Raw genomic sequence first — 25,982 nt, forward strand, 5'->3', positions numbered from 1 at the left:
TTAACTGGAATGAATCAATGAGCCTCAAACAGTTGATCCTCCTCCGTTAATGAACGTCCAGACGGTGTTTGTCCAGTCCGACCGGTCGGCCTGATACTGACGTCTGGAATGTCTTCAGACAAGAAGAACGTGTGCTGTCCTCTGATAACTGAACAGAACGGAGTTACACTGCTGACCCGCCGCTGACCTCGACTCCAACACGCTGATCTGGTCCACTAACGTTTTATCTCTCAGTGCAGCTGCCGTCACTTTATATTCATCTCCTCCGCCCAACGAGTAGCAGAGCTGATGTTAGATTAGTCTGTTACCAGAGAAACAACCCACCAGGGCTAAAGAAACAAGACCAAAAGAAGCAACTCTCCCGCCAAAAAAGACCAAAAGAAGCAACTCTCCCCCCAAAAAAGACCAAAAGAAGCAACTCTCCCCCCAAAAAAGACCAAAAGAAGCAACTCTCCCCCCGACAAAAATACCAAAAGAAACAGCTCTCCCCCCGACAAAAATACCAAAAGAAACAGCTCTCCCCCCCCAAAAATACCAAAAGAAGCAACTCAGAAGTCTGAGGTCACGGAGGTCACGGAGTTATGAAACTGGTCCACCTCCCAGTTAGTCACCGGAGTCTGAAGCAATCAGGGAGGTTTTAATGGAGGAAGAAGAGGAGTGAAAACAGAACGAATCCACCGTTTCACAGTCCTAAACATTCCTGTTGCAGAGTGAAGGACGTCAGCTGACAGGAAGTAAACATGGACCCGTCTGTAGTTCTTCTTAATGTCTGTCATCGGGTCGGATTCCCCGACAACTCAGACACAATGATTTAAGACAGACAGGAAGAGCCTGTTGACGTTATCACAGGCAGAGTTTGGCAGTGAGTCGTACGTTAGCCAGTTGAGAGGAAGCGTTATATTTATGACGTTATATTTGGTGGTTATGGCCGATACTGGGCGGGATCAGCAAAGAGAAGAAGAAGAAAAGTGATTGAAGAACAAAACAAAGCTGAAAGGGACCGAGGTAGAGGACGGGAGTCAACGTTGGTCAGATAGAGAGAAACATCTTCTCAGACTGGTATGAAGTATTTCTATTTTATTTATCAAATACTTTTCAAGACGTGGTATTTCATTAAAATATGAATTTTGCGTCGGCGGCTAAAACAAAGCTGAAGAACAGTAGAAGAAGAAGTTGCATCTTTCTTTCACTCGCTTCCAAAACAAAATGCACGAGCTACCAGATGGAGATCTTTACGACACGAGGCGTCGGTGCTCATGGGAAATGTAGTCTTCATTCTGGGAAAACACGACTGCCTTCGTCCACAGCGGGCAACAAAATCAACACAACATGTCTTCTAGTTGCATTAAAGTGTTACTCGTAATAAACCCGACTGGAGGCAGATCTGAAGAAGGGAACTAATGAAATACCTCAAATAAATAAATAAAGGTTGAATTATTTTGTCCTCAATGAGCTGTGATGTAGAGAGTCATGTGACCTGGAAATCAGTTACCTAACCGTTAACTAACTAACGTTTCCTGCTCCGAGGCTGCAGCGTCAGTAACATCCTGACAGTAACCATGACGACGGACAGGAAGCAACAAACAACAAAGACTAAAATAATGAAAGATATTACAATGAGGAGATATAAAGAGAGAGAGAGAGAGAGAGAGAGAGAGATCAGTGTGAACCAGCTGAGTCATGATGGACGACATGAACTGAACCGCTGGACTGTTGAAGGTGTGTAGTCGCTCATTAGAGTTCACATCACGAACCAGCACAGCCCTGCAGCGCTGCTTCCACACTACACACACACTACACACACTACACACACACTATAACACACACACACACACACTACAACACACCCTGAGCTGAAGGCTGAGACTTCGTCCTCCAGTTCATCGTCGGGTTATTTTGTGATTCAGGAACACCAACGTGTGTTTTACTTATTTCATGTGATTAACTCTGAACCAATCAGAGCTTCTAATCTAAATCAGAGGCTCCGTGGTCGCCTGGCGTCCAGCTGCCAGTTTAATGACGAAGTCGACCACCAGACTGAGATCACTCAGTAGAAACTAAACTCCGTAGATTTAGCCGGCTCAGACAGAGAGACACATACACTGACTGTCTCTACTGTCACACATAAAGGACAATAACACATTAACACAACTTGTGATTTTTAGGTTGTAGCGGGACAGTTTTAAAGCTAGAGTGAAGATACTGGTATCATATGAAACTATAAAACCTGATGAATCCATCGGTACCAACCAGGTCAGACTAGCTGGTCATGAAGGAGGTTAAATAACGCTCCAAACTTACGCTAAATGTTGGAGAGGAAAAACTGTCATGATCTTTTTCAAAGGGGTCCCTTGACCTCTGACCTCCAGATCAGTGAATGTGTGAGGGTTTTTTGTCAGAAAAAAAAATCCGAAAAAGTCAGAAAAATGTCGAAAAAAAAGTTGGAAAAATGTTCGAAAGAAATGTCAGAGAAAAACCTGATGAATCCGTCGGTACCAACCATGTCATACTAGCTTGTTGTGAAGGAGGTTAAATAACGCTTATGCTAAATGCAGTACCTGTGAGGGTTTCTGGATCAATATCTGTCATTGATTTGTGTTAATTGATTTACAATAATAAATATATACATACATTTGCATAAAGCAGCATATCAGTCCACTCCCATGTTGATAAGAGGATTAAATACTTGACTAATCTCCTTTAAGGTTCATTTAGAACAGATAAAAAAATGTGTGATTAATCAGGATTGTATATTTTAATCGATCGACTATCGATTGATTGTTGTTTTATAAACTGAATCCAACAGGAGAATGATGGATGATATATACATGTTCACATTGAACCAAACGTTTGACATCTCGTCAGACAGGCTTCTAATGTAATATCTAATATTAAATATAGTTTGACTCACTGGATCGGCCGGCCCGCAGAACTCCCTGAACGACTGCGGTGTGTCGGTGCCGTGGATCTCCAGAACCATACAGGGTCCAGAACACAGCTCGGTCACCATGCTCTGAAGGCAGACAGGAAGTCAATATCACACTGATTAATAATAATAATAATAATATATATACACAACACTGATCATTACCAAGTAACAGTTGTAACAGCTGACAGAAGTATGATGCAGGTACTTGTATGCTGGTACAACAGAGTAGTATTTACTGTGTATACTCACAGGGTACTCTGTGACGACTCCTTTATAAACTTCATAGAACTCTTCTGCGTTGGCCCGGTCCACGTTGAACTGGGACGAACAAACATTACTCGTGAAAAACAACAATTAACACTTGAAATGATGACAGCATCGGGTAGAACAACATGTCAACCATACTGTCACTTTGACCTCTTTACTTAAAGGAGCAGTGTGCAGGATTTAGTGACATCATAGTGGTCTGGTTGCAGATTGCAACCAGCTGATTTCCCCTCCTCTCACGCCTCCCTTTACAAGACTGAGGTAACGTGAGCCGCCAAGTGTTAAACCCTGGTAACGGCGTTAGCCTCGCTCAGAGGTCATCCATGCCATAATAACCCAGTTTTAGGAGCAACAGAGGTCTCGGGCTGCGGTCGAAAAGTCAAAAAATTACGTCCTAACGTCTTTTCCTAACCACTTCTCCTTGACCTGGTTGAAAACGTCATGAGGTCAAGGAAAGATGAGAAGGAGGATTCAGAAGGACTCAGGAAAAGACAACGTGGTGTTCAGAGAACCCGACTGCTCTTTCACTAGAAGCTCCGTCATTATGATGCAACGGCGGCGGATGTTAGTGACGTCAGTCTGCCGTGGTGGAACTACAATGCTACAAGCTAACGGAAACACAACCACTCTTAGTTTCAGCTAATAGTTATTAATATCATATTCCAATTCTGCTAATAGATCCCCCAAAATGTCAAAAACACCTTTTTTCTTTTTACGAAATGAACCAAAACACTGATGACGAGGAAGAACTTTGGTAGATTATAATGAGAATAAATATGAAACACAATGACTAATATTGTACATTGTGGATTAAAATCAGAGCTCTGGGCGGCTGGTTAGCTCAGTCGGTAGAGCGAGCGCCCATGTAATGCCAAGGCTCAGTCCTAGCAGCGGTGGACCCGGGTTCGAATCCGGCCTGTGGTCCTTTCCGCATGTCATTTCTCTCTCTCCCCCTTTCCAACACTCTATCCACTGTCCTATCAATAAAATGCTTAAAAAATCACCCCAAAAAATAACTTTAAAAAAAAATCAAAAAAATCAGAGCTATAAAGTGTCCAGACGTTCATGTAATGGAATATGGAAGTCCTTAATCAAATGGAAATCCTTCTCTGAGTGTTTGTGGCTCTGAATCGTGACATCGGCTCCATTAGCTCTAAATCATTCCTGCATTAGGAGCATCGAGGCTGTGAAATCACATCCTGAGAACGACGACGCTGCATGAATTGTTAATATGCTTTTGTTTTCTTTTATTCCCATTTACGCTCCGCGGGACATAAAACAAACACTGATTGATTTATTTCTGTCCTGCGGCCCAGAATGCATCACGTCTGTCTGTGTGAGAGGTCACTGTATGCAGAAGGTCACTGATGAGGTCACACAGTCAATATGGTGCACATACTGGTGACATGAGGAGAGCTACAGATGCATGATGGGAAGATGAGCACGCTGTAGTATATCTGAAAGGACGGGAGAATCGTGTGTTAAAGTTTTACCATCTGAAGCGCTGAGATCTCAAATCCAGCTGCTGATATGGAGTTCAGGATGTTCCCCGTCAGACCTGTGAACACATCAGAGTCGGCTGTTATCAGCTGTTCCTTAAAGGGACAGTGTGGAGGATTTAGTGACATCATAGTGGTCTGGTTGCAGATTGCAACCAGCTGAGTTCCCCTCCTCTCACTCCTCCCTTTACAAGACTCAGGTAACGTGAGCCGCCGCGTGCTAAACCTTAGTAACGCCGTTGGCAGATCTTCTTTAGGACGTGACAGAGGAACAGATCAGAGATCAGTGTTTTGGGATTTATTGTTGGTGCAACCAGCTACACAGCAGCTCTTCAGCATAGCGCTATTACTGTTAGCGGTTTGTTTAAGCCAGGGGTCAGCAACCTGCGTCTCTTTAGCTCCTCTCCTGGGGATTTATAAAAATGCAAATGAATAACTGTTTTTTGTTTACATTTTCATTTTTATTGATCATTGTTGTAGGTCTATGGTACGACGGTACGACGGAGTATTAGGGCCACATTGAGGAAAAAAATCAATCTGAGATTTAGAGAAAAAAGTCAGAATATTATAAAGTAGTAATTTTACATGTTATTTTCTTTTTTCTCGTAAAGTTCCGACTTTATTCTCGTAATATTCAGATTTTTTTCTCGTAAAGTTCCGACTTTATTCTCGTTAGATTGTGACTTTTTTCTCATAATATTACGACTTTTTTTCTCGTAAAGTTCCGACTTTATTCTCGTAATATTCCAATTTTTTTCTCGTAAAGTTATGACTTTATTCTCGTAATATTACGACTTTTTTCTCGTAAAGTTATGACTTTATTCTCTTAATATTCCGATTTTTTTCTCGTAAAGTTATGACTTTATTCTCATAATTTTACGACTTTTTTTCTCGTAAAGATACAACTTTTTTTCTCGTAAAGTTCCGACTTTTTTCTCGTAATATCACGACTTTTTTTCTCATAAAGTTCCGACTTTATTCTCGTAATATTACGACTTTTTTCTCATAAAGTTATGACTTTATTCTCTTAATATTCCGATTTTTTTCTCGGAAAGTTATGACTTTATTCTCATAATTTTACGACTTTTTTTCTCGTAAAGATCCGACTTTATTCTCGTAATATTCAGATTTTTTTCTCGTAAAGTTACGACTTTATTCTCGTAATATTGTGACTTTTTTCTCGTAATATTACAACTTTTTTTCTCGTAAAGTTACAACTTTAATCTCGTAATATTACGACTTATATCTCGTAAAGTTATGACTTTATTCTCGTTATATTACAAGTTTTTTTTCTCGTAATATTCTGACTTTATTGTGTAAATCTCAGATGTTGTTTCCCTCAATGTGGCCCTAATACTCCGTAGTACATTGTCTCTTTGGCCCTCACTGCATTAGACTTATATACTATATACTTACACTATAAACTGTGTTACCTTCATCCTTCACCTTCATTTTGTTTAATGTTTAATGAAAACCTAGTTATTGATATCATATGTGTGCTGATAGATCCCCCTGAATGTTACACATGTAGGTGTTTATTCTCCTCAGTGTGATCCTATAAGTAAAGAATCTATTTAGCAGTCAAAACAGTTCATATCTCCCCACATTATTCTTATTTATGTGTTATTACTGGATGTGCTGTGACGCCACCTTGCTGTTCCTGTTCAACATAAATGTTATCTAATGTTGCAGTGACCTCAGACTGTTCTGTCTCCTTTGGACAGAGTACAGTCAGATTGTCTTCCAGATGTCCATTAGAGGAGATACGGAGCCGAAGCTGTCGTTACGTTATTGTAAAATGGACCCGCCACGGTGACAGTGAAGGTCAGACTGCTGCAGACACACATCACTGAGGGAGGGCGCCAGCCTCATAATCTCAGTCTGATAAAAAGGTAGCCGCCGTGCTCTTCATCAGGATGTCTCCTTCCTCTCCTTCTACACACTGCTTGGTGTAAATCATGACTCTCGGTCCGCTGCTGGTGAATATCTGTGTTATTTAGGTAACCGCTCGGTCACAGTTGTGTGTATTAGGTGAGTAACCGGCTCCCCAGCCGGCTGCTGATAGGCACTCGCTCAGCACCGGCTCCCCAAAGCAGCTGGTGCTGTTGCTAGGAGACCCCGCTCTGGGTGCCTGGCAACAGAAGCTTCTCTATTCCAGTCATGTCTGAGTGCATTTCCAGGCACGACTTCCCTTATCAGCGCTGCGATTGGCCGAGCCCGGCACACGTAGCCGGAGAGTCGTTAGTCCCTGTTACCCTGGTGGTCCTCCTCCCGGGCAGGAGGTAGAGGTGTGTCAGGGTTTCTGCACGTCTCAACAAGTTTAGACCACATACAGGGAAATCTAAAAGCATTTAGAGTTTGCAGCCACACTGACAGAAGCAGAGACCATCTAGTGATGGGATCACACGGGTCGCGACGCCTAATCAGGTCACACCTCAACCTCCGGGTCTGAGAAGTGAAGCCGATGGTGAAGAGTCTTAAACCTGCGTTCTCTCTACCAGCCAGCAGGGGGCGACTCCTCTGGTTGTATAGAAGTCTGATAGAAAATGAGCTTCTACTTCTCACTTGATTTATGACCTCAGTAAACATTGTAAACATGAGTTTATGTTTCAAGTCTTCTTCAATACAGCATGATGTTCATTTAGTAAATGATGGTCCCGTTTAGAGTCAGATAGACCATAAAGCAGGGGATGCTTTAGGGCGGGGCTACCTGCTGATTGACAGGTTGCTACCACGTCTGGGAGTTGTCCGTGTTTTCATCGTACAACTTTAACCCTTTCAGTGTTTTCAGTTGAAAGTTAATTATAACTTTTTTGGTCGCCTAAAATGTCTTATTCAGCTTTCGGTTGTATTTAGCTACGCCCTCCAGAATCACTTCTGGATGCAAAAAACGCAAGATGGCGACGACCTAAAACCAAGATGGCAACGGGCAAAAAACAAGATGGCGACCACAAACCAAGATGGCGACGGCCAAAAACCAAGATGGCGACCACAAAACAAAAAAGACGGCCAAGAACCAAGTTGGCGACGACCAAAAAGAGATGGCGACAATCAAAAACCAAGATGGTGACGACCAAAAGGAGATGGCGACGGACAAAAAACAAGATGGTGACGACCAAAAACCAAGATGGCGACGACCAAAAGGAGATGGCGACAACCAAAAACCAAGATGGTGACGACCAACAGGAGATGGCGACGGACAAAAACCAAGATGGGGACGGCCAACAACCAAGATGGCGACCACAAAACAAAAAAGACGGCCAAGAACCAAGATGGAGATGGCCAAGAAGAGATGGCGACGACCAAAAGGAGATGGCGACGGACAAAAACCAAGATGGCGACGACCAAAAACCAAGATGCGACGACCAAAAACCAAAGTGGCGACGACCAAAAACCAAGATGGCGACGACCAAAAAGAGATGACGACGACCAAAAACCAAGATGGCGACGACCAAAAACCAAGATGGCGACGACCATTAAACCAAGATGGTGATGACCGAGAACCAAGATGAAATGTTTAAATGGATAATGAATAGGTTTATAAGTCGGTTGAGTCTGTTTGTTCTCCACTAATAGAAAGCAGCAGTGGACAGACTCTTGTTTTTTAATAGACGTTAAAACTAAAGAACTAAGAGAGACACAAGTAGAAGAAAACTTTCAGCCTGAACTACAAAGATAAGCATCAGTACTAGCATCACCTGAGACATCCACACTAAATCAGCATCACCTGAGACATCCACACTAAATCAGCATCACCTGAGACATCCACACTAAATCACATTCTTCTGTTTTGGAGGAATTTAATCTCGCAGCAGACTGAGAGTTGCTCAACGACGCCCTGCAGCGAATCGAAGCATGTCCACACTGTTTTAACGGTCCTCTCTCAGGGACCTTTCTCACGGTAGACGACTTGTCTTAGCAGGAGCAGCTCAGGTGTTAACTGCAGTTATAATAACATGAACATTAACGATGGCTTCCTTCCATTTAGGTGTGGCAGGGTGTCCTGCCAGCAAACAGCGTGCACGGTACCAGCATCCTGGCACAGCTACAGCACATCTAACACAGACATTCTGTTACTGTGATGGCCATGAGAGAGCTCCTACAACCTGAACCACATCAGTACTATTCATCTGCTCTGTTTAATCATGTTACTTCCTCTCTGAACCACAACCCTTTGAATCACATCAGATCACATATTCTTTAGTGTTCTGCAGGGAAATCAGTGTCAGTCTCCAAGAAGCTGCATCACAACACACTCAGCGACAACGTCACGCTGCACACACACATAGATCACATGATCATATAAACATACGCTCATGAATAAACAGTAAATTCACATGTTTAGTGTGAGACAGTAGTCCCTTAGAATAATAAAAGGTAATAAAAGACTACAATCTCAAATAATAAAACCAGGTATAATCTAACTAGATAATAGATAATCAAGTCCCCAATAAAATCTTATCTTATAATACTACAACAGCAATAAACATTGCAATAATCATCTCAGCTCACAATGTTCCATGTTCGTCTCATCACATGTTTCTTCTTATCTAGTCTGCAGTAATGCTAACGCTACTGTGAGGCTGTGAAGAAGTACTCAGATCTTTTACTTGAGTAAAAGTAGTAATACTAAAGTGTAAAAATACTCTGCTACAAGTCCTGCATACACATATGAAATATACTTAAAGTACCAAAAGTAAAAGTACTCATTCTGCAGAATAATCTATTATCATATTATGGTATTATAATGATTGATGCATTAATGTGTTCATCACTTTAATGCTGCAGCTGGTAAAGGTGGAGCTCATTTTAATTAATTAATATATGGAGGACGGAACCTGCCAACTTTAAAAAATCAATTAATCAATAAATAAATAAATAAATGTCATTAAAGCAAAAATAATATAAAAAATAAATTAGTTATTAATTAATTGATCAAATGTTACATAAATTGATAGTTGCTTCTTTATTTATTTATCTTTGTATTAATTCCTTTATTTATTTACTCTTTAATTTTCACTAATATTTATGTATTTGTTTGTATTAATATTTAAATTAATTCATTTATTTTAGCATTTATTTTTGTATTCATTTTTGTATTCATTTTTTAATTTATTTTTTAAATGTATGTATTAATGTATTTATGCATTTATTTATTTATGCACAATTTTCCCGTTGCATAACAAATAACTGCACAAATAAATAAATACATTTAAAAATTTATAAAAATAAATGGATAAAATAATAACAAGGGAAAATTAAATACATAAATAAATAAATAAGGGAATTAATACAAAGAAGCAAATTTATTTTATTATTATTTTTGCTACATTTAACGACATATTTATTTATATATCAAGTCATTCATTTTTTATTTTTGGCAGGTTCCGTCCTCCATATATTTATTCATATACTGCTGGGTAGTTTAAGCTATAATAAAATATAATAACTTATTAGTTTACTTATGTTTTGTATCACAAACGTAAATTTGCAGAGTAACTAAAGCGTTAAAATAAATGTAATGCCTGGTCCAGATACCAGACTAATAACTCTAGACCTGGTCCAGATATAGATGGATGTATACGGAGCTTGTTTCTTGTAGTGATCTATGTTTGGACGTCTGCGTCCCGGTCTCCCCTCAGTCAACAACCCTCTCTGTGTGTTCAGAGTATTTCACAGGTCACAGCTCCGGAGGCATGCTCCCTGATCTGGGATCAGGGCGGGGATTTGGAAAAACCCCGAGCCAACTGTGGTCCCCGTGTAGCACCTCAGCGTGACACCAACACACACCCAGGAGGGGGGTGGAGTCATGTAGGAATGCACCAACAGACAGACACACTCATAATAGATGTTGTGCTCCTCTGCTGGCCTCAGACAGAGACAGAGAGCTGTACGTGTCCTACCTGCTGGCCTCAGACAGAGACAGAGAGCTGTCCGTGTCCTACCTGCTGGCCTCAGACAGAGACAGAGAGCTGTCCGTGTCCTACCTGCTGGCCTGAGACAGAGACAGAGAGCTGTACGTGTCCTACCTGTTGGCCTGAGACAGAGACAGAGAGCTGTACGTCTCCTACCTGTTGGCCTGAGACAGAGACAGAGAGGTGTACGTGTCCTACCTGCTGGCCTCAGACAGAGACAGAGAGCTGTACGTGTCCTACCTGCTGGCCTCAGACAGAGACAGAGAGCTGTACGTCTCCTACCTGCTGGCCTCAGACAGAGACAGAGAGCTGTACGTGTCCTACCTGCTGGCCTCAGACAGAGACAGAGAGCTGTACGTGTCCTACCTGCTGGCCTCAGACAGAGACAGAGAGCTGTACGTGTCCTACCTGCTGGCCTCAGACAGAGACAGAGAGCTGTACGTGTCCTACCTGCTGGCCTCAGACAGAGACAGAGAGCTGTACGTGTCCTACCTGCTGGCCTCAGACAGAGACAGAGAGCTGTCCGTGTCCTACCTGCTGGCCTCAGACAGAGACAGAGAGGTGTCCGTGTCCTACCTGCTGGCCTCAGACAGAGACAGAGAGCTGTCCGTGTCCTACCTGCTGGCCTCAGACAGAGACAGAGAGCTGTCCGTGTCCTACCTGCTGGCCTCAGACAGAGACAGAGAGCTGTCCGTGTCCTACCTGCTGGCCTCAGACAGAGACAGAGAGCTGTCCGTGTCCTACCTGCTGGCCTCAGACAGAGACAGAGAGCTGTACGTGTCCTACCTGCTGGCCTCAGACAGAGACAGAGAGCTGTCCGTGTCCTACCTGCTGGCCTCAGACAGAGACAGAGAGCTGTCCGTGTCCTACCTGCTGGCCTCAGACAGAGACAGAGAGCTGTACGTGTCCTACCTGCTGGCCTCAGACAGAGACAGAGAGCTGTCCGTGTCCTACCTGCTGGCCTGAGACAGAGACAGAGAGCTGTACGTGTCCTACCTGTTGGCCTCAGACAGAGACAGAGAGCTGTACGTGTCCTACCTGCTGGCCTCAGACAGAGACAGAGAGCTGTCCGTGTCCTACCTGCTGGCCTGAGACAGAGACAGAGAGCTGTACGTGTCCTACCTGTTGGCCTGAGACAGAGACAGAGAGCTGTACGTGTCCTACCTGCTGGCCTGAGACAGAGACAGAGAGGTGTACGTCTCCTACCTGTTGGCCTGAGACAGAGACAGAGAGCTGTACGTCTCCTACCTGTTGGCCTGAGACAGAGACAGAGAGGTGTACGTGTCCTACCTGCTGGCCTCAGACAGAGACAGAGAGCTGTACGTGTCCTACCTGCTGGCCTCAGACAGAGACAGAGAGCTGTCCGTGTCCTACCTGCTGGCCTCAGACAGAGACAGAGAGCTGTCCGTGTCCTACCTGCTGGCCTCAGACAGAGACAGAGAGCTGTACGTGTCCTACCTGCTGGCCTCAGACAGAGACAGAGAGCTGTACGTGTCCTACCTGCTGGCCTCAGACAGAGACAGAGAGCTGTACGTGTCCTACCTGCTGGCCTCAGACAGAGACAGAGAGCTGTACGTGTCCTACCTGCTGGCCTCAGACAGAGACAGAGAGCTGTACGTGTCCTACCTGCTGGCCTCAGACAGAGACAGAGAGCTGTCCGTGTCCTACCTGCTGGCCTCAGACAGAGACAGAGAGGTGTCCGTGTCCTACCTGCTGGCCTCAGACAGAGACAGAGAGCTGTCCGTGTCCTACCTGCTGGCCTCAGACAGAGACAGAGAGCTGTACGTGTCCTACCTGCTGGCCTCAGACAGAGACAGAGAGCTGTACGTGTCCTACCTGCTGGCCTCAGACAGAGACAGAGAGCTGTACGTGTCCTACCTGCTGGCCTCAGACAGAGACAGAGAGCTGTACGTGTCCTACCTGCTGGCCTCAGACAGAGACAGAGAGCTGTACGTGTCCTACCTGCTGAGACGGCGTGAGGTCTGATGATGCAGCAGGTGCAGTCGGTGTAGACGGCGGTGTTGGGGGGACCGTGGCCGATGGTGGACGGGAAAAAGAACTCGAGCTCCTAAAGAGACAAACACTGGAATGATTAGTGTGAATGTGGAGCCGGTTGAATAACATCAACAGACAGGCCGGTGTCACATCCTTACTCTCGCCGCTGCAGCCAGCGAGTCGGAGCCGTGACCGACATTTTTGACGCCATCTGTTCCGAACTGAGCCCGGACGCTCTGCGGCGCCTCCTTCCTCGCCGCGGCGGAGTCCGCGGGTCCCAGGAGCCTCCTCCAGATAGACACGGCCTCGTCGCCCATCACCTCCAAGGCGACGATGGGCCCCGAAGACACGAACTGCACCAGGTTACTGCAACATGGAGCATTAACCCTTTAAAGGTCCCATACTGTATATATGTGGGATTGTCATGTCCTCTATATTATAAAGCAGGTTTAAGTGCTATATAAATACTGTTAAAGTATCAAAACACTCAATCCACAGAGAAACACACACAGCCCGTATTCAGAAATTGTGCGTTTGAAACAAGCCGTCAGGATTTCTGTCCATTTGTGATGTCACAAATATACAATATATATAGATCATTACACGGTTTTAAATGTAAACATTCTAAATGTGTCCCAGTTTATTTCCTGTTGCAGTGGATATAAATAACATCAGCTGACAGGAAGTAAACATGGACCCAAACTGTCTCCTAGCAACGCAATTCCATTGTCATTCTGGTGAAATGCACTAAAACGGAGCGTTTCAGACAGAGGGTGAATACAGGTATATTCAGGCAGACAGAAGGAGAAAAATAATGTGTTGTTTGAATATTAAAGCATGTAAACATGTTCTAGTAGAAACACTAAATACAAGTATGAACCTGAAGATGAGCACGATATGGGACCTTTAAAGGAACATCCCCAGTTAAATCTGTTCAGCTGTCACCAGCACGTTATCAGGATCACAGGTTTCTGTTAATGACGGCGGCCGCCGCTCAGAACTAACCAATCATTGACAGGCACTCACTTGAAGAACGGCTTCGACTGATGTTCCACGTAAAAGTCGGCCGCCTGCCTCCTGTAGAGAAAGAAAAGCATAAAAGTGGAGTTAATGAGTGGCAACGTTATCTTTTATTATTCTATATAAACTCTGCACTGACTACTGACAGACACATTCACAGAGGTCAACCACAGTTCTGACTCTCCTTCACAGGAAACAGGTGTGAACGGTTTTAGCTTCTTAATTCATTCTGAGGGAAATTCTTCTGAATTGTTTTTAACCTTTAGAGAGTTTTCATCCAACAGTTAATAAATAAATGTGCACATGTGTAATCTATATTGCTGGTGTTAATTATGGAGAAAATAGAGACCGCTTCTAGTTTTAGTTCGCTGTGCTGACGAACATCCTTGAAAGAACGGCTTCATTTTAATAACTAACAGTTAAACTGAATTAAAAAATAATAATAATAAAATACAATAATATTTCTATTTTTAATAATAATAATAAATAAATAATAATGAATGAATGAATAAATAAATAAAATATTTTAGAAAATTTCTATTTTTAACCTGAATTAATGAAATATGCAGACAATAAATATCAACAGTTAAACTGAATTAAAAACATAATAATAAAATAATACAATAATAATTATATTTTTAATAACAATAATAATAATGAATGAATAAATAAATGAATAAATAAATAATTAATAATGAATAAATAAAAAAAATCTAAAAATATTTTTTGAAATTTTCTATTTTTAATCTGAATTAATAAAATATGAAAATTCCAAGGAATTTAAAAAATCTTGAGACTTTTCTGAGAGTGGTGAGGGTTCATTGGAGAGGGGCCTGAAGTCAATCAATCACTTGCTTTCAAATATCTTAAATACTCAGATCCTTTAAAATACCACAATGTACAAATACTATTACAAGTAAAAGTAAAGTGCACATTAAACTCGTGGCTGTATCTGAGGCTGAGACGGGTCGGATCATATATTTGCACCCTGAATGAGCTCCTGATGAAACGGGAATTAAATGGCGACCTTGAAACGCCGCCATACTGTATGTTCCTAAAGTGTGTGAGAGAGCAGAACGTCCATCTGTTGATGTGAGGAAACGTTCTGGTTCCAACCAGCCTGAGTTAGTCTGGTTCAGTACCACAGTCTGATACCGACCAGCCTGAGTCAGTCTGGTTCAGTACCACAGTCTGATACCGACCAGCCTGAGTCAGTCTGGTTCAGTACCACAGTCTGGTACCGACCATCCTGAGTTAGTCTGGTTCAGTACCACAGTCTGATACCGACCAGCCTGAGTCAGTCTGGTTCAGTACCACAGTCTGGTACCGACCAGCCTGAGTCAGTCTGGTTCAGTACCACAGTCTGGTACCGACCATCCTGAGTCAGTCTGGTTCAGTACCACAGTCTGATACCGACCAGCCTGAGTCAGTCTGGTTCAGTACCACAGTCTGATACCGACCAGCCTGAGTCAGTCTGGTTCAGTACCACAGTCTGGTACCGACCATCCTGAGTTAGTCTGGTTCAGTACCACAGTCTGGTACCGACCAGCCTGAGTCAGTCTGGTTCAGTACCACAGTCTGGTACCAGTCTGGTTCAGTACCACAGTCTGACTGGTCACAGTGTTATTAGACGGTGTTGACAATGGCTTTGACGTTGCACCATGTACCGACCAGCGTACCATGTGAGCGTGGTCATCTTGGCTTTGGTCACGATCAGGTTGGAGGAGTAAATCAACTCCAGGACGTCTCCGATCTTGGTGACCACATCTGGTTTTACCAGAGCCAGAGTTCTGGAGACACGGAGAGAAGAACGGATCAGATGAGAGCCGATTAGAGACAACTGATCAATATCAGAACACAAATACTAACTATAACATCTTTAGTATGGAGGACCGAACCTGACAAAATCAAAAATAAATAAATAAATAAATACATGACTTGATGAATAAATAAATATGTCGTTAAAAAAATAGAAAACATAATATTAAAGTGAAATGTGGTCATTAATTAATTGATCAATGTGACATAAATGGACATTTCTGTTTTTTATTTATTTACCTTTGTATAAATTCCCTTATTTGTTTACTCTTCTCCTCTTTCATTTCCATGTGTATTTATATAAATATTATTTTTTTAGGAATTTTTAAATGTATTTATTTCTGTATTTATTATTTTTATTAATGTATTTATTTTTGTATCTATTTTTATGTATTCATTTATGTTTGTATTTATTTTTTGCATTTATTGCTTATTTATTTGCTCATTTTTGCATTTATTTTTATTCATGTATTTATTTTTTAGCATTTATTTTTTTATTTGTATTTATTTTTTATCCATGCATTTATTTTTGCGTTTATTGTTTATTTATTTGCTTATTTTTGCATTTATTGTTTATTTATTTGCCTATTTTTGCATTTTATTCATGTATCTATTTTTGCATTTATTATCATTTATTTGCTTATTTTTGCATTTATTTTTATTCATGTATTTATTTTTGCATTTATTGTTTATTTATTTGCTTATTTTTGGATTCATTTTCATTCATGTATCTATTTTTTGCATTTATTTACTTATGTTTGCATTTATTTTTTATTTATATTTGCATTTATTGTTTATTTATTTGCTTATTTTGCATTTATTTTTATTCATGTATTTATTTTTAGCATTTTTTATTTATTTTATTTATTTTTTAATTTATTTTTAAATGTCTGTATGTATTTATTTCTTTATGTGTTTAAGCATGTATTTATTTATTTCTATATGATTTTCCTTTAGCAGGTAGCGTAAAGCTGTGAGAGGACCTCCTCAGTCTCACCTTTCCTTCTTGCTGCCCAGCTTGTTGGCCGTGTACTGGTCTCCGTACTCGATCAGGTTCAGCTGTCGTGAGAACACGTTGACTCGGTTCCCAACGAACAGGTCCTCCTGGTGGAGCTCCTCGTATGTGGTCCTCCTCAGAAAGATCCGCTGGTGTTTCACATCAAACTGGGAAGAAAAACAAACACGCTGGTAGTTTATTACAATTAAATCAGATCTCCAAGATTATTACTTTAATCAGGTCATGATTATTATGAACAATATATAGATATAACCTGTGTTGCAAACAATATTTCCAGATGTCATAAAATACATAAACAGAATGAACATCTTTCCCCGGTCGTCTCCTTCAGTATCCAGATGTTGAGGCTATGAAGCTTGATTAACTAATCTCAGTAGTCATGTCTTTATTAACAGCTGATCTATCATCAGATCTACAGACTCTAGTAGCTGCAGTAGTGAGTGAACGCTCTCAGTAGTCGTGTCTTTATTAACAGCTGATCTAACATCAGATCTACAGACTCTAGTAGCTGCAGTAGTGAGTGAACGCTCTCAGTAGTCGTGTCTTTAGAAGCAGCTGATCTATCATCAGATCTACAGACTCTAGTAGCTGCAGTAGTGAGTGAACGCTCTCAGTAGTCGTGTCTTTAGAAGCAGCTGATCTATCATCAGATCTACAGACTCTAGTAGCTGCAGTAGTGAGTGAACGCTCTCAGTAGTCGTGTCTTTATTAACAGCTGATCTATCATCAGATCTACAGACTCTAGTAGCTGCAGTAGTGAGTGAACGCTCTCAGTAGTCGTGTCTTTAGAAGCAGCTGATCTATCATCAGATCTACAGACTCTAGTAGCTGCAGTAGTGAGTGAACGCTCTCAGTAGTCGTGTCTTTATTAACAGCTGATCTAACATCAGATCTACAGACTCTAGTAGCTGCAGTAGTGAGTGAACGCTCTCAGTAGTCGTGTCTTTAGAAGCAGCTGATCTATCATCAGATCTACAGACTCTAGTAGCTGCAGTAGTGAGTGAACGCTCTCAGTAGTCGTGTCTTTAGAAGCAGCTGATCTATCATCAGATCTACAGACTCTAGTAGCTGCAGTAGTGAGTGAACGCTCTCAGTAGTCGTGTCTTTAGAAGCAGCTGATCTAACATCAGATCTACAGACTCTAGTAGCTGCAGTAGTGAGTGAACGCTCTCAGTAGTCGTGTCTTTAGAAGCAGCTGATCTATCATCAGATCTACAGACTCTAGTAGCTGCAGTAGTGAGTGAACGCTCTCAGTAGTCGTGTCTTTAGAAGCAGCTGATATAACATCAGATCTACAGACTCTAGTAGCTGCAGTAGTGAGTGAACGCTCTCAGTAGTCGTGTCTTTATTAACAGCTGATCTATCATCAGATCTACAGACTCTAGTAGCTGCAGTAGTGAGTGAACGCTCTCAGTAGTCGTGTCTTTAGAAGCAGCTGATATAACATCAGATCTACAGACTCTAGTAGCTGCAGTAGTGAGTGAACGCTCTCAGTAGTCGTGTCTTTAGAAGCAGCTGATCTATCATCAGATCTACAGACTCTAGTAGCTGCAGTAGTGAGTGAACGCTCTCAGTAGTCGTGTCTTTATTAACAGCTGATCTATCATCAGATCTACAGACTCTAGTAGCTGCAGTAGTGAGTGAACGCTCTCAGTAGTCGTGTCTTTAGAAGCAGCTGATCTAACATCAGATCTACAGACTCTAGTAGCTGCAGTAGTGAGTGAACGCTCTCAGTAGTCGTGTCTTTAGAAGCAGCTGATCTAACATCAGATCTACAGACTCTAGTAGCTGCAGTAGTGAGTGAACGCTCACAGTAGTCGTGTCTTTAGAAGCAGCTGATCTAACATCAGATCTACAGACTCTAGTAGCTGCAGTAGTGAGTGAACGCTCACCATCTCCACCGATCGGTCTTTGGGGTAGTAGAAGAGCTGGTAGCGCCGCAGCAGAGCTGCAGTCGGGTCGAACCACTCGGTGAGGAAGACGTAGCGGTCCTCCTGTGGATGAACAGAACCCATCAGAACAACAAGGAGAAACAAAATCAGCTCACTGAGCTCTGAAAAGGTCCCATCATATCATGATGTCGCTTCACACCACGAGGCTACGATGATGATGATGATGATATCATCATAGCTGTTATTAGGTCTTAGTCCCAGACATATACACCCTAACGGTTTTATAATCATCTTAAAAGAGGAAAGATAAACACAGACTATTAGTTCCAGTAGCATCTCTGCTCCTGTTTATTACCTCCTCCAAGGCCGAAGGCCTAAGAAGGAGGTCTGTTTTCACCGGCGTTGGTTTGTTTGTTGGTTTGTCCGTTTGGAGGATTACTCCAAAAGTCCGTGATGGATTTGAATGAAATGTTTTGGAGGGGTGGGGTGTGGCACAATGAACGATCCATTAGATTTTGGTGGCGATCCGGCTTCAGGGATGTTTTTTAATAAGTCCGCTCAGCCTGAGCATTAACACCACAGGCTTTAAGACATGCGCTGTAACTGATGACGCGTTGATGACTGCCTGACCGGCCTTGGCGGAGGTCTGCGCTCTCCGAGTGCACTTCTAGTTTTCTCTCTATTTTCTGTTTATCTTTTTTTGTCTGATGAAGAATTGATGCTATTTCACATGATCTTAGTTTGCTAAGTTAGTTTTGACAGTGAATTATGAATTATGAATGAGTCTTTGATATTTGCATAATGGATGGTGTTTATGGAATGCATTGTTGTCTAGTACTTTGCTAAACTATGTCTATATTTTTTACTATGTCTAAAATTAGTGACAGATACATACAAATGGTTTTTATTACAATACTGTAATTATTTTCTGTAATATTCTGCCTGGAGACACTTTGTAAACCTCTGGAGGGTTTTTAGGAAACTCTCCTTCACATCCTCTTCAAATATATATTGTGACTTTTACATATTTTAAATGTGTAAATATTTTACATTCTTTATTTGTGTAAATGAAGAAACAAAACAAAACAAACAGTAGACGAATCAGTCCTTTAAGTTAGTAAAAGGATCATATGAGAGGTGTAGTAGGAGCTTTATAATCTCACTGTGTTGACTATGTTCCAGTGTTTTAGTGTTTCATGTTGTTGGTTGCATCATCTCATCTCCTATCTGTGTTTTCATTCTGATAATCTACCTGCAGAGACGTGAAACATGCTGGAGGAGGTGATGCAACACCGTGTTTATGTTGCTGTTGCAAAGTAACACACTTCAGACTTTCAGACTTTCAACCACACAACAACAAAGAATGAAAGTGTCTGGAGTCTCTGCAGGTGAAGTGAAGCATCTAAAAACAGCAGCGTGTTCCTGTTAAGAGCTGAGTTGAGTCAGGTGTCAGACTGACTGTCTAGTCTGAGTTCTTACAAACTCACTCAAGGTTAAAGGTTTCTGAGTTCCTGTTAGCGTGGCAGCAGCTCACTTCAGCACAGAAGTGACTTTAAATGAGAATGAACTCATATCAACACTGAGTGATGTCAGATCTGATTCTATTCATCCTGTCAGCCAGGAGGGATTAAAAGGCAGAGAGGACAGTATATATATATATATATATAATATAATATGATCAATATAAATGACTGGCTCAAGTTTTTCTGTCAGATTATCTTAAACTTAGTTCAGCTTTTTACTGTTGTGACTTCCAGCACTTTCTGTCCAGTTCGGTCCAGTATCCTTCCGGTCTAAAGTCAGTCTCATGATGGAAGACTTCATCCTGAACCGTGTGTGTGTGTGTTTGTGTGTGTGTGTTTGTGTGTGTGTGTGTGTGTGTGTGTGTGTTTGTGTGCGTGTGTGTGTGTGTGTGTGTTTGTCTTGTCTTCATACATACATACATTAGAGTTCTGGGCTGTGGTTTAGGTCTGTTTGTTTGTTTGTTTTTATCATTTCTGTTTAGTTTGTTTTAATATAGACATTGTTAAAAATTCAAATAAAAAACATAATACAGACAAAGAATTGTATTAAAAGTCCCTAAAAACAACAGTTAAACTCATCTCTGATCCAACATTCACAGGAAATAATCTGCTCAACATTCATCCACATCACTCATTTTACACAAACTACAGTTTACCAGTTGTTCTGTACTGTTATTGTTATGCATTGAATATAATATGAAATACCCATAAAATGTGTCACTTAGTCACTTATCTTAATGATAGAACAGGGGTCCCTTAAGAAAGAAAGGTTGGGAACCAGTGATCTGGACCACATTGGACCAGGTCGAGATCATAAACCACGACACCTAGACCGGTCACATCTGGACTACATTAACCCAGAGAGGATAAATATGATTTAAAACACAGTTTCAGATTTATTAAACCTTTATTTTTTCTGTGAAAATGACAAAAATGAGATTTCACTGCTTTTTTTATTTTTGTTTTAGCAATGTGAGTTGAGTGTTCCTTAACTTCCATACCGGATGATGCTAACCGGAAGTTAACTTCAGTGTGTGAGTTTGTAGTTCTTATTAACTTCAGAGTGTGAGTTTGTAGTTCTTATTAACTTCAGAGTGTGAGTTTGTAGTTCTTATTAACTTCAGTGTGTGAGTTTGTAGTTCTTATTAACTTCAGAGTGTGAGTTTGTAGTTCTTATTAACTTCAGAGTGTGAGTTTGTAGTTCTTATTAACTTCAGTGTGTGAGTTTGTAGTTCTTATTAACTTCAGTGTGTGAGTTTGTAGTTCTTATTAACTTCAGTGTGTGAGTTTGTAGTTCTTATTAACTTCAGAGTGTGAGTTTGTAGTTCTTATTAACTTCAGTGTGTGAGTTTGTAGTTCTTATTAACTTCAGAGTGTGAGTTTGTAGTTCTTATTAACTTCAGAGTGTGAGTTTGTAGTTCTTATTAACTTCAGAGTGTGAGTTTGTAGTTCTTATTAACTTCAGTGTGTGAGTTTGTAGTTCTTATTAACTTCAGAGTGTGAGTTTGTAGTTCTTATTAACTTCAGAGTGTGAGTTTGTAGTTCTTATTAACTTCAGAGTGTGAGTTTGTAGTTCTTATTAACTTCAGTGTGTGAGTTTGTAGTTCTTATTAACTTCAGTGTGTGAGTTTGTAGTTCTTATTAACTTCAGAGTGTGAGTTTGTAGTTCTTATTAACTTCAGAGTGTGAGTTTGTAGTTCTTATTAACTTCAGAGTGTGAGTTTGTAGTTCTTATTAACTTCAGTGTGTGAGTTTGTAGTTCTTATTAACTTCAGTGTGTGAGTTTGTAGTTCTTATTAACTTCAGTGTGTGAGTTTGTAGTTCTTATTAACTTCAGAGTGTGAGTTTGTAGTTCTTATTAACTTCAGAGTGTGAGTTTGTAGTTCTTATTAACTTCAGAGTGTGAGTTTGTAGTTCTTATTAACTTCAGTGTGAGTTTGTAGTTCTTATTAACTTCAGTGTGTGAGTTTGTAGTTCTTATTAACTTCAGAGTGTGAGTTTGTAGTTCTTATTAACTTCAGTATGTGAGTTTGTAGTTCTTATTAACTTCAGAGTGTGAGTTTGTAGTTCTTATTAACTTCAGTGTGTGAGTTTGTAGTTCTTATTAACTTCAGTGTGTGAGTTTGTAGTTCTTATTAACTTCAGTGTGTGAGTTTGTAGTTCTTATTAACTTCAGAGTGTGAGTTTGTAGTTCTTATTAACTTCAGAGTGTGAGTTTGTAGTTCTTATTACAAACCTAATTTAGGTTAACATGCTGTTCTACACACAACATGAACAGCTCATAACAGACTAGTTATACTGATATTAACATGAGTCATCTGTTAGTTAACGATAGTGAGTGAACGAAGGAACTATTAACACAAGTAACGTTACAAACACTACAAACACTACAGCTCTAACTTTAGCAGTATATTTTATCTTATTTTATTTTATTTTGTCTTATTTTATTTTATCGTATTTTATTTAAATTATTTTGTTTTATTAGCTAACGTTAGCTAATAAAATAAACTTAGATAGTCAGATCAGCTGGTTAAGATGAGATCAGATATCCTGTATTAGTCCCTCAGTGGGTTAGTGTTCAGTGTTCAGTGTTCAGTGTGCAGTGTGCAGTGTTCAGTGTTCAGTGTGCAGTGTTCAGTGTGCAGTGTTCAGTGTGCAGTGTGCAGTGTGCAGTGTTCAGTGTTCAGTGTTCAGTGGGTTAGTGTTCAGTGTTCAGTGTTCAGTGTGCAGTGTTCAGTGTGCAGTGTGCAGTGTGCAGTGTGCAGTGTGCAGTGTTCAGTGTGCAGTGTGCAGTGTTCAGTGTGCAGTGTTCAGTGTGCAGTGTGCAGTGTGCAGTGTGCAGTGTTCAGTGTGCAGTGTGCAGTGTTCAGTGTGCAGTGTGCAGTGTTCAGTGTGCAGTGTTCAGTGTGCAGTGTGCAGTGTTCAGTGTGCAGTGTTCAGTGTGCAGTGTGCAGTGTGCAGTGTTCAGTGTGCAGTGTGCAGTGTTCAGTGTTCAGTGGGTTAGTGTTCAGTGTTCAGTGTTCAGTGTTCAGTGGGTTAGTGTTCAGTGTTCAGTGTTCAGTGGGTTAGTGTTCAGTGTTCAGTGTTCAGTGTTCAGAGTTCAGTGTGCAGTGTTCAGTGTTCAGTGGGTTAGTGTTCAGTGTTCAGTGGGTTAGTGTTCAGTGTTCAGTGTTCAGAGTTCAGTGTTCAGAGTTCAGTGTTCAGTGTTCAGAGTGCAGAGTTCAGTGTGCAGAGTTCAGTGTTCAGTGTTCAGTGTTCAGAGTTCAGTGTTCAGAGTTCAGTGTGCAGAGTTCAGTGTGCAGAGTTCAGTGTTCAGTGTTCAGTGTGCAGAGTTCAGTGTTCAGTGTTCAGAGTTCAGTGTTCAGAGTTCAGTGTTCAGTGTGCAGTGTTCAGAGTTCAGTGTGCAGAGTTCAGTGTGCAGAGTTCAGTGTTCAGTGTTCAGTGTGCAGAGTTCAGTGTTCAGTGTTCAGAGTTCAGTGTGCAGAGTTCAGTGTGCAGAGTTCAGTGTTCAGTGTTCAGTGTGCAGAGTTCAGTGTTCAGTGTTCAGTGTTCAGAGTTCAGTGTGCAGAGTTCAGTGGGTTAGTGTTCAGTGTTCAGTGTGCAGTGTTCAGTGTTCAGTGGGTTAGTGTTCAGTGTTCAGTGTGCAGTGTTCAGTGTTCAGTGTGCAGTGTTCAGTGTGCAGTGTTCAGTGTTCAGTGTTCAGTGTGCAGTGTTCAGAGTTCAGTGGGTTAGTGTTCAGTGTTCAGTGTGCAGTGTTCAGTGTTCAGTGTGCAGAGTTCAGTGTTCAGTGTTCAGTGTTCAGTGTTCAGTGTTCAGAGTTCAGTGTTCAGTGTTCAGTGTTCAGAGTTCAGAGTTCAGTGTTCAGTGTTCAGTGTTCAGTGTTCAGTGTTCAGAGTTCAGTGTTCAGTGTTCAGTGTTCAGAGTTCAGTGTTCAGTGTTCAGTGTTCAGAGTTCAGAGTTCAGTGTTCAGAGTTCAGTGTTCAGTGTTCAGAGTTCAGAGTTCAGTGTTCAGTGTTCAGAGTTCAGAGTTCAGTGTTCAGTGTTCAGTGTTCAGTGTTCAGAGTTCAGTGTTCAGTGTTCAGTGTTCAGAGTTCAGAGTTCAGTGTTCAGTGTTCAGAGTTCAGAGTTCAGTGTTCAGTGTTCAGTGTTCAGTGTTCAGAGTTCAGTGTTCAGTGTTCAGAGTTCAGTGTTCAGTGTTCAGAGTTCAGAGTTCAGTGTTCAGTGTTCAGTGTGCAGCAGCAGAGGGATGGTACAATAAAACAAGAAGCATCAACTAACACAGTAAAACAAGAGCTAAACAAAGTGTAACAAAATATGAACCATTTAAATTGAAGGAAGAATACAAATAGGAGCAGTTTATACAGTATTGACAATAAACAGACTATTAACACTATTGCACCGTGTTAAATGATATAGCAGAATGAGATGAATGTCAGGTTATTGATCAGTTAACAGTTCACAACAGTTATTGATCAGTTAGTTAACAGTTAATAATCAACAGTTATTGATGATGTAAAACTGTCTTTAAGTTACACATTAGCTACATAATCAGACTGACATCAATAAAACACCTTTAATCAGTTTAAAGTTGATGTCTGGAGGAATGTTGACTAGATGCTAACTGTTAGCTGCTAACTAGCCTGTGGTTGCTATGCTAACTGCTAGCATAACAACATCTCATCTGTTCTGTCGGATCGATCGTTAAAGTTCAGGGTGTCGATGATCGATATGATCAGATGGTTGTTATTGATCAGAGACATGTGAACTCACCATGTCTGATGAATGAATGAATGATCAGAGTCTCTCTAGATGTTGCTAGCAGCTAGGTACCGTTAGCCTGCTCCGTTTCTATAGCAACAGGGACAAGCCGAGGTGCGTTCAGGAACATTCACCAAACAAGGTAAAACCTGTTCTACAGAAAGAAAACGACACTTTGTACAGTTAATTCTGTGTTTGGGGGAAATTCCAGATTCACCAGACGAGATGAAACCTAATATTAATATGTCCCCATGATGAGGCAATTAAAACTAATTATGTGTTTGATAAATTACTGATGGACTGATGAGGATTTATTCTGAATTTGTATTATTTTTTCTTTATATTTATGTATATCTTTTTAATGTTATTTTAGTTCATTGTTTTACTTTATTAATGTACCCCTGACATGAACAGTTTTGTATGTAAATACTGTTAATGTATTTAAATTTGTACTTATATTTTCTAAAATAAAATAATAAAAAAGTAAGAAAACGACCTCTTCATCGTGTACCAGAGAAAATCCAAAACATCTTAGTGGTTCCCAACCAGAAATAATATGAATAGGGTAGATGAGTGGGGAAAATGCTCTGATGATATCTCATACAACCTGTAAAATGACATGATGCTATATTATCTTTGTTCAAGTAGCAAGTAGAAAAATCACAAGAAGTGACTAATTCATGTGCTGGGCGACATTTCACTGGAGTTTATGATGAAGAAAACAGTCAGAACTGGCATTCCCTTAATTTAATTTATTTCAATTTTGGATTTATAAGGATGGTCTCTCAAGGAAGGTGTCAGATATGATAAACATAATTATCATTCTGGGTTAATGTCATATTCATATTAAATACAAATGGAAAAACAGTAAACCCTCCTTAATTTGTTTCTAAAAAATTAATGTAAAAGTTAATTATCATCTCTAACGCTATTATCTAAGAATAGTCAGTCTGTTAATAACTAACATGATTTCCAAGTCTCTTTAATTCGGAATTACATCTTGCTGCTCAATTCTTTAAGTTTACATTTTTAATATTGTCAAATCCCCCGAATGTCCAAATGTATTTTTTTTGTCTTATAATGCATATGTGTGTATGTACTATATTTGTGCACTGGCTGTATATGTATGTATATATGTATATCTTCTGGCTTGTGCTAATATGCAAACTAATGTTCCCCACATGTCAGTAAATACAGTATTATATAGATACAGATATTACAGTCTGTAAATAGAAAATGTTCAGTTAAAAAAAATGATAAAGAAAACAGTAAAAAACAAAAACAAACTAGTGAACTTTATTGATGCCTTAGAGTTATTAGAGAGCCTTTAGTTATTTTATTTTATTTT

At 40.6% G+C, this 25,982-nt stretch overlaps 1 protein-coding gene and 2 long non-coding RNA genes across 3 annotated transcripts in view; 1 reads left to right on the forward strand and 2 right to left on the reverse strand.

The window, feature by feature from the left end:
• nme7 (NME/NM23 family member 7) overlaps positions 1–24,785 on the reverse strand; it is a 36,635-nt gene extending 11,850 nt beyond the window's left edge. Inside the window, exons 1-10 of the mRNA XM_074636725.1 lie at positions 24,647–24,785; positions 18,354–18,455; positions 16,441–16,607; positions 15,305–15,415; positions 13,632–13,682; positions 12,764–12,971; positions 12,573–12,678; positions 4,690–4,754; positions 3,179–3,247; positions 2,912–3,013 (exon numbers count right to left, since the gene is read on the reverse strand). Of these exons, the coding sequence (XP_074492826.1) occupies positions 2,912–3,013; positions 3,179–3,247; positions 4,690–4,754; positions 12,573–12,678; positions 12,764–12,971; positions 13,632–13,682; positions 15,305–15,415; positions 16,441–16,607; positions 18,354–18,455; positions 24,647–24,649 (984 nt within the window). The 5' untranslated portion in view covers positions 24,650–24,785. The remainder of the gene's footprint in view (positions 1–2,911; positions 3,014–3,178; positions 3,248–4,689; positions 4,755–12,572; positions 12,679–12,763; positions 12,972–13,631; positions 13,683–15,304; positions 15,416–16,440; positions 16,608–18,353; positions 18,456–24,646) is intronic.
• Positions 737–7,892, forward strand: LOC141768436 (uncharacterized). The gene is made up of 2 exons (XR_012594067.1): positions 737–1,719; positions 7,552–7,892. It is a non-coding gene; the product is annotated as an uncharacterized LOC141768436 (long non-coding RNA).
• Positions 4,762–10,245, reverse strand: LOC141768435 (uncharacterized). The gene is made up of 3 exons (XR_012594066.1): positions 8,452–10,245; positions 5,977–8,393; positions 4,762–5,290 (listed from the first exon to the last, which is right to left on the reverse strand). It is a non-coding gene; the product is annotated as an uncharacterized LOC141768435 (long non-coding RNA).
• Positions 24,786–25,982: the final 1,197 nt, after the last annotated feature.

Source organism: Sebastes fasciatus, chromosome 5 (genome assembly GCF_043250625.1).
Source record: "Sebastes fasciatus isolate fSebFas1 chromosome 5, fSebFas1.pri, whole genome shotgun sequence".
NCBI lineage: Eukaryota > Metazoa > Chordata > Actinopteri > Perciformes > Sebastidae > Sebastes > Sebastes fasciatus.